At 39.8% G+C, this 12,435-nt stretch overlaps 1 protein-coding gene across 1 annotated transcript; it reads right to left on the bottom strand.

The window, feature by feature from the left end:
• Positions 1 to 5,709: 5,709 nt before the first annotated feature.
• On the bottom strand, positions 5,710 to 10,865 carry LOC147181037 (kelch-like protein 10). The gene is made up of 5 exons (XM_086079233.1): positions 10,714 to 10,865; positions 10,157 to 10,637; positions 9,442 to 10,053; positions 7,057 to 7,206; positions 5,710 to 6,990 (listed from the first exon to the last, which is right to left on the bottom strand). Exons 1-5 carry the CDS (start codon positions 10,863 to 10,865, stop codon positions 6,631 to 6,633), a joined length of 1,755 nt encoding a protein of 584 aa, XP_085935359.1. The 3' UTR covers positions 5,710 to 6,630.
• Positions 10,866 to 12,435: the final 1,570 nt, after the last annotated feature.

The following is a 12,435-nucleotide window of genomic DNA, read 5'->3' as shown; positions in this document are numbered from 1 at the left end:
TAGCGTGAAGGACATGGCTTCCCACTTGGGATTCACCGAAATAAATTTTTTTTGGGCCGAAACCAAAAACCGAAACGCCCCCCAAAAAACTATGCCAATTTTTTTTATTATCATTGCATTTATTATAATTAATTACAATTATAATATTATTATAAAATACTTGGGCCTATTTAGCACGGGCATTTTAACAAAGCACATTATAAATTGAATTGCGTCCACACCACAAACATCAGAGACATGTTGGCGAATGGTACATTAACCACCAAACGCGGGGTGAGCAACTGAGCATTTTCTGGCGGTGCAATTGCACTTTATAGTCAATGTACTTCGCACCGGCGGGCACGGATGCGTGTGGTGCGATGCGGACGCATTTGTAGGCTATTTGGAGAGGCACAGGGTGAGGCGCACTTAAAATCGGCACATTCACATATTCACCAACGTTTTAAAATACATTTCTTCGCACCAGCCAATTGGCTTTTGGAACGGACTGCAAAGTCACACACGGCGTCCTGTACAGATCTGTAGTCACCCAATAGCAATAGTGCTAACATTAGCTAAAGTGTTTTGCACGGCCACCAGAATGCAAGTGAAAAAGGGTCGAGGGGCTCTAATCAAAGAGGAAAAGGAAGGCGCTGCAGGAGAAAGAGTGGCTCACCTGTAATGCAGTAATCGGCAGCGCTCTTTTTTGATATAGTTTACCAAGCGACCCTCTCCTTCTCCAGTGTGCACAACGAAGCTGCCGGTGACCAGCGAGCAACAAGGCAGACACTCACACCCGTGTTTGGTGTTTAATTCAAACAGACACTAGCTTGCAGTGTTTTGGGTTTTTTTGCGTCACCACAACATCCTCTTTCAGCCATATTCTTTTGGCTTGAATTTAATTTCGGCCGAATGCTGAAAATTTATATTTTTGCCATTTTCGGCCGAAAATTTTGGGTGACCACCGAGCATTTTTCGGTCTAAAATACGTCTAAATGGTCCTTAGACATCTAGGCTAAAAACGGCCTACAACTGGTCTAAAAATGAAAGTATTTTTTAGACGCCTAAGATTAGAATAGACGTCTAGACCCCTTCATCTATTCTGACGTTTAAATAACCGCTAATATATGTCTATTTGTAGACGTCTCAAGTTAGACGTTTGCTAGACGTTATTTTTATACAGATTATATATGCCTCATCTAATATTTGATGTTTAAATAACCGCTAATATATACCAAATTTAAACGCCATTCCAGAACGTTGTATAGACCTCTATTAAACATATAAGGATATTTTAATAGGTCCAGTCATTACAATCTGTATTCACAACAAACCTATATCAAAGGGAATTAAAGTTGTCAAAATTGAATGTTAAATCAGATTGTCTAAAACAGGGACCAAATTTAACCTGTGATCCTTACCTTAATATAGTTCCAGGATATGACAATTTACATCATGTGTTTTTGTAACTTTTAAAAAGGTTTCAGTTGACACTAAAGTCTTGATTATTTTACCACTGGTAATTCATCTCGATGTTGACAATAACCAAAATATCCTACTTAAATCTAGATCAATATATATTTTTCAAACATCCATCACAAACATGAATGTGAAAACAATATATTATTAATTTCTTCACACATTTTTAAACATATTGCAATGAAATTTTAAAAAATACAATAGTACCAATATAATATAAACATTTGTTTTGTTTTGAAATTGGGGTGGAAAAGTGTCTCAAAGTCTAATACACAAAATTTAAAAAATCCAGACTACCTGCCTGGGATGCATGAACCAAAACGCAGAACAACACACACACACACACACACGCACACACGCACGCACACACACACACACACACACACACAAACAACAACACCAATTTTCCAGGACATCATGTCAAAAGTCTCCAGAGTTAAACGGGCAACTGTCCACTCCCAAAGAGTTAAGGCTCTTTAAATCATCCAAGGATGGCCATCAGGGTCTCCACAACTCCCGTCAAAAACTCTGAGACAAACAGACATAAAAATAACAGAATCACTTTAATTACTTTGGATATTATGATAATTTATTATTAAATTAGTTTATTTTGATCCTTTTAACTACTTCATTACTTTTCTCCGTCATGGCATAGTTGTACAACCTTGTCCTATCTGTTGAAGAATGAACTAAATATTAGCTAAAAGTTTTAAACATTTTCACAATTACAAAAAATCTTATTACAAAAATTATCATTATTTTTTAAATTTATTTTAAACACCACCTCATCTGCTTGTGTCAAGCACAATGAAAGAAAACGTTTTTTTAAAACAAGACTTTGAGCAGCTTTTTTGGTGTTTCACCACCAAAAGAGAAACAGGCAAGCGAACCGGAGCCAAAACAAAGTTTTTTTTCTGAAACTAATTCAAGGTGTGCTGTGGCTTGAAGCTAATGATGAGCACACTGAAATGTGATGCAAGATTTGCCTTGCAAATCCACATCTAGCAGACATGACAGGCGGGTTTTACAAAGTATAAAGGCTTAAAGAATTTCAATCATCCTTTATTTGACAAACATAATTATCCAGAATTATTGGTTTTAGTAAGAATAACCCTAAATACTTATTTGATACAGTTGCAATGCTAACGGAACTGCTATTCAGCTCACAATTTCATGCAGATTTTCTCAAAAGATTTAGCTCATTAGCAACGAGATTATGAACACTGCGTAGAAGCCAGTCGAATCTTGCAATTACTGATCTTAATATGAGCATCGTCTGATTACGCTCTCATCTTGAAGTATCCCTTGAAAGCCTTGCACAGCTCGTTAGTGCGTCAAAACAAACATGCTTGTGTAACCAGTGTCGTTTTAACCCTGCTGCTTTTAGTACTATTATCATAGCCGTCCGCCTGTTTTATTGTTTTTAGTTTTTTTTCTCTTGACGTTAAGATCCGCTCCTCCGCTTTCAGATACGTTGCGAGCACAAATAGTTCCGTAGATACGTTGATTTGTAAGACATGCGTCATCTCCTGTCTCCTGCGTCACTCTCCTCTATGACACAGCGCTTCCCCCTCCCCCACAAATGAAAATCTGCTAGCTACCGTAATGTATGTGGAATGGATGCAAAGCTCCACTTCTCCACTCTCAGAAACCGTTGGAATTACTCTGCTAGCACAAATAGTTCCGGAGTTACGATACTTTGAAGTTCCTCCTCTCTATGACGTGGGACTTCCCCCTCCTCCACACGTGACAATCTGTTAGCTACCATAAGTATGTATGGGGTATCCACGTAAAGCGCCGCTTCTCTGCTTTCAGAAGCCGTTGGAATTACGTTGCTAGCGCTAACGATTCAGGATTTACGGTGATTTGAAAAACAAGTGTGTTTTCCCGTCGCCGCCGACAGCTTCCGATTTGAAGGGTTAAGGGTTATAACTAAAACTAAACAAAAATTCGTGTCAAAATTAACACTGCTTGATAATGCTAACAGCTAGCTCCTAGCCAGTAGCCACTTACCTTATCATATAATGACTGTGTAATTAATTAGCGGTTCCATAGCATCTTAAATTAGCTATTGAATATGAGCGTTGTGTTGAAGTTGTTCACAACTTTAATGTCAATCAATACTACAATAAAGAAATCCTAAACGTCTAAAAGGCAAGTCAAACTATCCATCACGCCACGAGGTGGGCCAACTTCAAAGCAAGTCTACTAAGGCTATTTGCATTGCCGTCAATACACTGTATTATTTGGCAAACTTTATTTTGAAGTTAGCCTTAGCGAAGGCGGCGTGTTACATTGAGCATGCATGTGTCAGCTTCCTTGACATGTCTGAATGGTGTCGAGACAAGAAACAGAAAAAAAATCTTGCATCATTAATTTGAGGATTAATTTCACCACAAGTTGCCAAAATGTTCCCATACATGCGACTTACGTGATCCACAGGGCTTAAAGTAAAAAAAAATGCTGAGCCTGAACTTTTTCTGGGGAGCGGTGGTGCAGTGTCCAACGTGCCGATTCGTTGTTCGACCAACATCAAGCCATTAATTACTATTCGATTCGTCACCGTGGATGGACTGGGCATTTGTGAAACTCATGAAATTCCCGATGGCCAGTCCTCCCCAAGTGTCAGGTCATCTCTTTCATTATCTATTTATATTATGTATAAAGTATAATAGCACTGCGGGTTGCAGTCCCCTCTCGTGCTGCAGATATCGAATATTTGGGTATTTAAATATCCTATGGCAAATTCTATTGAATAATCAGGTATTTGGATAAAAATATTTTTGCAAGGTGAAAGAACAATTATGAATACAGAAAACATTAAAAATATATTTCCACTTACTAATAATGATCGACCAACTGTCATTTCTAGATAATCCAAAAAATGGTTTTACTTAAATTTAAATTGTGCTTAACAGCACATTATTTTCCTTTCTAGAAAGTTCGGGAGATTTTCGACAAATCTCTCCCCCATGGATTTTGGAATGACGTTCCGTTAAATATTAGGCAACCTCCCTCTCTACCCACTCTTAAAACACATCTTTGTTCTTTGGCATGAGACTCATCATTGTTTCAATGTTTTATGGTGCCTGCTGTATTTTGTTATTAATTTATTTTTATTTACTTACCTACTTGTGTTATTTTATTGACTTATTCATTTACCCACTTAAGATAATTATTAATTTATTTGGTATGATTTTTGTTTTACCTGTCTTTATTCCATGAAGTAGTCCGATGACTCTAGCTGCAGCACGCTAACACTGTAGACGCCCTAAACACTGGCAACAAGCACCGTACAATACAACGTCAGCGTAATTAAGTCTTCTTTTAGTGCCCTTAATTGGTGATCGAACGTGATTTCTGTACGAAGTTGTTTTGTTGACGTTGGTCACAATTGTTTACGCCGGCAATAAGAACGGCAAACACGTTCCGCAGGACGAGTTAAGTCATCCGTTGCGCCGCGGCCCGCGGCCCGCGACTAGTAAAACGCTTCCGGGAACAACTTCAAAATAAAAGCGTTCATTGGCATTGCGCTGCACATATTACTTGGTATGGGGAGTTTTTTTTTAAGTTGGCCTTCTCTCCGCATTGGCAGTGTTTTGCCAGATGTGTCAAATATGTCAAATGTTTACTTCTCTGGATTTGTCATTGCGCTAGCGGCTCTTACGCCGGAAATCCGAGTACTTTAAGCCCTGGATCCACAAAGGCTTTCAACTTCTTCTGCTGCTATTATAGTGAATGTGGACTGATCATGTTGCTTTCGTGTGAATGCGCACTTTGGGTTTTTCCCCCAACAACCAATCAGTGGATCCTGAGCGATCCAAACCGTGGGGCCTAAATTGAACCAACCACGGATTAATGATGATCCGTTGCACCACTAATATAAACATCTCAATCAGAATGGAATTTCAATTGGATTCACAGGGCTGGGTTCCTTTTTGCCAATCCGAACGAGCATTATATAAAAAGTTCAGTCGGAATGGCCAGCCTGCGTCCAGTTTGCGCATGCTCTCTCTTGACGTAAAATGGTGGCGTCTTGCTAAGAGCTCGTCTGTGAAGGGAGAACTTGTTTTAATTTACTTGGAACTTGTTTTTATCAAGATGTTGCTTCAATAGAAATGTTTAAACTATCACAACTAATGTGCTAAATGACAAATGAATTTGATAAATCATGTGATCAATGTCTGTGCGTCTCACGGGTGCTGTGGGGCTGATCTGATTAGAGCATGTAAACCGGTGACAACAGAATGATTTCGGTCAGCATCAAATCGTTTTTTATACTGATAGGAATAACAAAAAAGGCAGTGATTATCTAATACAAGTGTAGCACCCCCCAAAAAAATCTATCTAGTACATCATACTCACCAGAGATAGATTATAAATATAATGTGTGCAGATCACTCGAGATGTGTTCCGCTTGTCGAACAGTTTTGCTCTTACCAACCAATCAGGATTTTATTTAATTTTTTTATGCTGACGTCATTCCCTATGAGGTAAATATAAAATCGGATTGGTTAAACATGCAGTGTTAATGCTAATATAGTTTAAGTTTAAATCACATAGAACTCCTGATTCTGAAGGTCCTGGGCAGAATAAATCGACATTGCGGCACTATAGGGGCTAAAATCTGATGGGACAACAACAAAAATAAGTAGCTTCAACTGTACATGAAGTGAAAGCAGTGCAGCCAAGAAAAATGAAATGATACAAAACGAAAGTATATTGATGGGATTAAAATAACATTTCATCAAACATTAGAATTGAGGTTGTACATGAAGGTCAGTACTTCCTATAGTGTTTAGGCCAGCAGAGGCCTAGTAATCCATCTTTTTTCACAACCATGTTAGCAGGGATAGAGTGAAGTTTTCTATAATGGTTCTCATACTATGACAAATGCACGTAAATTGACTGCAGCCTATCATGGGAGGCATGACTATAGACCTATAGATTGGATAGACACGTGAAAGCCTGATGGAAGAAGTTCTGCGGTGGACGATCCCTAATCAACCCTGATCCCTGATAGTGTCCATTATCTGATGAAACCAGTATGAGGGAAAACATAAAAAGACTGTGAAGCATATGAATATACATCAGAAATCGCAGATGTTTTCATTTTCTTTGCTTCTGGTTTCTTTGAATCTGTATTCAGTGAGGTTGGCATCTCTACAAGATCTAGATGTCATCATCCATTTCCAAATCATCGTCGAGGAAGAGCAGTTGTAAATTGTCCCGCGTAACCGCGTATTGAGTAACATTGTGAAATCCGGACATCACACAGCAAGTCAAAGCATTTCGTGAAATCTTCATGGCGCTGGCTGGAGCCCATAGACCGGTGGTGAGGTCGTAGTACTCCACGTGGTTGGTGGTGGAGGCGCCGCTATAACCACCAGCTACAAAGAGACGATCCTCCACTACTTCAATACCAAAGTTGCTTCGAGGGCACTGCATGGAGGGCAACAAGATCCAATTGTTGGTTTGTGGATTGTAGGCCTCGACGCTAGCCAGGCGATCGTCACCATCGTATCCGCCGACCTTCACAAGGGAAAGGCAAGATTGAAAATAAAAAGGAGCAGCTAAGGTTTGTAAAGCTACACTTACTGCGTAAACGTGGTCTGCATAGCCGATGACTCCTATGCCACTACGACGGCTATTCATGGGGGCTATCACTGTCCATTCATTGGTCTCTGGGCTGTAATATTCTGCTGTTTGCAAGAACTCATTTCCGTTAAAACCTCCGCAAATGTATACCTGGAACCAAAGGGGAGATTACAGGTGAATTAAAGCAGGGGCCAGAGGTGTGGACTCGAGTCATGTGACTTGGACTCGAGTCAGACTCGAGTCATGAATTTGACGACTTTAGACTCGACTTGACAATGTTAAAAGACTTGCAACTCGACTTGGTCTTTACCAACAATGACTTGTGACTTCACTCGGACTTGAGCCCTTTGACTTGGAAAGACTTGCTTCTTCCACCAAAACAAAAATATTAAAATGTATGTTATCGATTAAGTTGCTCTCGGTGTGTGTGCGCGCGTGTGTGTACGTGTGCGAACTGGGCTGACACACAGTGCCGTCATTCAGTAATGTCAGGGAAACCGCAAAGGCGCAAACACACGCCGCCTACGCTAAGGCAAACTTCAAAATAAAGCTGACCAAATAATACATTGACACCAGTGCAACAGCCTTGGCGGATTTTACTTTGAAGTCTGCCTGCATGGTGGCGTGAACTCCAGCTTGACTACTTTTCTTTGACATTTTGGCTTGCATTATCAACGTTTTTATTGAAATTACATGTTTTCTACCACCATTATCATAATGCCACCCCGAAAGTATATTTATTAGCTAATTTAAGGCGTGAAGAATTCGCAAGTTAATTACACCGTCATTGCACGATACGGTACAAGTCTCCGGCGTTTGTGGCTATAGCTAACTGTTAGCATTAGCATCAGGTGCTACGGCCGTAGTTTGACAGCTGTTGCTTGGCTGAGCTTGCTTTTCTTATTGTTTTCAATATTGTGGACCTATGCTACTTTGTAATCCACTCTCCCTGTTTAAACGAAGGGAATGTGCCTAAAATTGCACTTAGATGTATTTTGCATGATTAAAAAATAAATAAATAGAACTTCATTTATAATTATTTTATAAAACACTAGCTTTAAATAAAACAAAACAAGCATTCAAAATGTCCAATATGGCCATTTGGATTTTCGAAACACAACTTCAAGTGCAATATAACGTAAGGCAGGATTCCATGTATCAAATAATTATGTATCTTGCCTTATATTGCACTTAAAATATAAAATATAAGGCAAGATAAATAATTATTTCATACATGGACCATGTATAAAATAATTATGTATCTTGCCTTACATTGCACTTAAAATTGTGTTCCTAAATCCTAATGGCTATATTAGACATTTTGAGTTTATATATATATATTTAAAAATTTAATGGGCAAAAGCATTTTTATAAAGTAAATTAAGACAAAGTTCTATTCATCTGATTTACATTTTTTTATTTATTTTTAAAACAATCCGACCTGTGACTTTTTTGATCCGTTGCATCACTAGTTGTTTGGGTACAAAAACTATGAGGTGGTCAACAAAAAATGAATTGTAGTATGTCCAAGATTAGATCACTGACGGAGAGGCAACAACTTCAAACTTCGTTCAACATCTAAAGCTGCACAAAGAACGGTAAGTAAGCTAATGTCAGTTATTTATCGGCTAATTATTGTTGCTAGCTGTGCAGTTAATGAGACTGTAAACTCACTGGTAACACATTGCAAACACGGCAATCTGTTGCACCACTCTCGGTTCACTACCTGAGTCCCTGACTCCTACTTTGATGGTCACCCGAAATAATATAATCTACAATGTTGTTAAAATGACTCAAAAGGACTTGAAAATTAAAGTCTAGGACTTGTGAATCGCTTGAGACTTGTCAGTCTTGACTCGGGACTTGTCAGGCTTAATTTGGGACTTGACTCGGGACTTGAGGGAAAAGACTTGAGACTTACTTGTGACTTGCAAAACAATGACTTACTCCCACCTCTGGCAGGGGCTATTAAACTTTTTTAGTTCACAGATCTTTACAGGGATTTTCCCCCTAAGAACCCCAAAAATATATTTGTTGTTTTTATCCTTAGGCCAAAGCCATTTCAAATAAAAAATAAAAAATGAAATGCTTTCACATCATCTTGTGGCATCTTGGTGCCAAAGAAATTAGCGGGCGGTTCACCTTAGTGCATTTTAGGTTTTGAAATTTCACCCAAAATATACCCAACTCTTTTTAATATTTGTATTAAAATATTGTTTTGAAATGATATGACATAGTTTATCTCAAATTCTTTTTAATATTTGTATTAAAATATTGTTTTGAAATGATATGACATAGTTTATCTCAAATCATTTTGCGGACACAGAATCTATGACTAACTGATCCCAGTTTGAGAACAAACAAACATTGCTAATCTCTACCTACCTTGTCATTGAGGGTTGTGCAGCTGGCATTGCTCCTGTGTTCGTGCATGCTGGCGACAAGACTCCACTGGTTGGTCTCAGGTGTGTAGCACTCCGCCGTCTTAAGCCGTACGCGTCCGTCGTAACCTCCTAATGCATAGATGCAGCCCTTTAGTACCGCCACGCTCACATAGCATCGACGAGAGTGCATGGGTGCCACTTCCTGCCAGGTGCGCGTTTTGAGGTCAAAGCGGCTGACAGTGTTATAGTGTTCTGCTCCATCAAATCCTCCGACGCAGTAGATGGAGTCGTTGAGAAAGACGGCGCCACAGTACGCTCGGGGCTGCTGCATGTGGTCCACCAGGTAGTCCCAACAGTCAGCTTGTATGTCGTACGCCTCGATAAGGTGCGTTGGATTGGAGTCGCTCCAACCACCAATCGCCAAAAGGATGGTGGAAGGCAGGCGAGGGCGGGCCACCCGGTTGCAGTACCCAGACATGGAGTTAGCTTTCATGTGACGTACAATTGTGAGAGCAAAACTAACCATACCCAGGCATTTTGCACTGCTCTGCACAAGTTGATTAGACAGCACGTTGTTGATGATGAACTCCTCACTGGCCTGAGCTAGACGGACCTACAGAGTGGCAGGAAGAGAACATGTGAACTCCAGCCATTTGTAGCCCACATGTCCTCTTTTGTTTAACGGGTCGAAAGACCAGATGTGGATATTGACTTACTTTAGCCAGGAGCACCGGCATGTTTTTGCCTCGCTCCTCAGGAGCATGTGCGATCCAGTGAAGTATGGCCTCATAAACCGTATTCTCCTTTACCATCAGGTCATCTCTGTCCAGGAGGTCGCAGAAGTCCTGCATAGAGAGTTGCCGCAACTCGTATGACCTCGCGACAGCCTCAAAGTGGTACAGGATGTACTGGTAGGCATTGAGCTGCAGTTCCGGGGCATGGCAGTTCTTGGTGAACTGCCAGATGTCAATGCAGTTCTCTGGGCACAGCTGCTCTGTTAGAAATGCACAGCAGGTCGGAATGATGCCTGTTATATTGAACTTATTGGCTGCTATTAACAAGTCTTTGACATTCTCCTCTGACACAGACAATAAGCCAGTGTATGCAAAGTCAATGAGAAGTTGCATTACGGGTGGCGTCAGACCCTGTATGACATAGACCTTCTGGTCTGGGGTTGACCAATGCTGGAAAAGTTCTCTAAATATCAGAAACAGAGGTTATATTCAACATGTTTTCAATTTTGGGGACTTTCTCTGACCGTAGATGAACTCACAAAAAGTACAGGCTGCTGTTGCAAAGAATTATCTTGTGGATGTGAAACTCAACTTTGTCAACTACGATGACAGCATCGATAAGTTCTCTTGTCAGACGTAGTTCATTGTACACAGAGCCAGACTTGTACAAAAATGCAGCATTGCTACTCATCTTGAATGTGTTGCCATTTCTTATAACAGCTTTGGCTTCCGTTCAGTCCCAGCAGGAGTCGAACAGGAATTGCGCCATAACATCATGGTGGCATTCTGTGTCAAAAGCCACCGTCGACATCAGCAGTGACATCATCCACATCATTAAAGCGCCAGTACTTTAATTGTAAAGAACACGGCTTTTCTAAACCAAGACCGCAACAGATCGGATTTCTACCGATGGTAAGATGCAGATTCATGAGTAATGAGTATTAAAGTTTTCCAGGCAGATTTATTAATCTGTAATATAAGTAATTGTTAAAAGTGAGTTTATAATTCTGGTGGCAGCCATTTATACAAAATCCCAAGGAGTACACCTGGTAAATTCTAATTGAGTGGGACAAGCAGGAGCTTTTCAACCGGGTCTGTCTGCACACTGACAGACTTTGAAGACTTGGATAGAACCACCAACACATACACACAAAAAGTTACATGTATACTGTCTATAATATGAAATCAGAAACAAGGTGTATTGCAAAGTTTATGAACAGTATTGAACATGTCCAATCTAACTTACAGTAAAAAAAAAAAAAAAGTGTAATTTTGAGTGCTTGGGTTTTATCAATAGAAGTTTAATGGCACAATTTAAAGTTTACATTTCTTAGCTGCATCGGGTCAAACGATATCAACAGCATAGTCATCACAAAATGGAGCAATCTGCTCAGTTTGTTTCATTGCATATTCATAAAGACGGAACACCTTTTAGCCTTGTGATGTGTGAAGGCAGACACTTTACTTCAAAGAACTTTCTTTTGAACCGGCAGAAAGATGCAGTTGGCATCAGCATCATTCACGATGAATGTAACCAGAGGTGGCAAATTCTGGTCCAGAAAGTGAAAATCCTGCCAGTTTTTCTTTAGCTACAGGTGCTTCTGCTTAGGGAGCTCGTTTACCTACCGGTTGAGTAGAAGCAACTGTGGCTAAAGCCAAACTGTGATAGGATTTTTACATTCTGGACCTGGATTTGACACCTCTGTACGACACTTCTTAGTTTCTAATTTCACTAGTTTCACTTACTAATCCAAAAAGCTTTAGCCCCAGGTGCTTTTCAACCATCAGCTCCCCAAGAGCTTGTTAATCTTCAAGTTGGATAGAAGCACGTGTGGCTAAAGCCCGAACTGGCATTGTTTTTACTTTCTGGGCCTGGATTTGCCACCTGTCAAAACTTGTCAAAAATGAGTTAGTGAACATCTTCCCGGCTTAAACGTCGCTTCTCTCTTTTGCTAATGCTATTCTTTCGGTAACATGCGTAGTTTGCTTTCAAGCTTGGAATGAAAAAGAACAAATTAAAATGGATTAGTAAAATGCAGTGGCATTAATTTTAGTTCATTTGTGAATGAAAAACTTGATCGCTCAAGAACCTGTTAACTAAAGTTACTCATGTGTTCAATGTGTAATTGTTGACGTAGCAAAATTCAAAATAAAATGTACTTGTGAATGAAGATGAAAGTACGACTGCAAACTGTCTCTACCTCAACGAGGTATGTAGATTTGGGGTGTCCTCGTATCTTGTCCTTTCTTTTGGACCATTT

Source organism: Leptonotus elevatus, chromosome 1 (assembly GCF_054856555.1).
Source record: "Leptonotus elevatus isolate MCC_2025b chromosome 1, RoL_Lele_1.0, whole genome shotgun sequence".
Lineage (NCBI taxonomy): Eukaryota > Metazoa > Chordata > Actinopteri > Syngnathiformes > Syngnathidae > Leptonotus > Leptonotus elevatus.
This window is presented reverse-complemented; position numbering and strand designations above follow the sequence as displayed.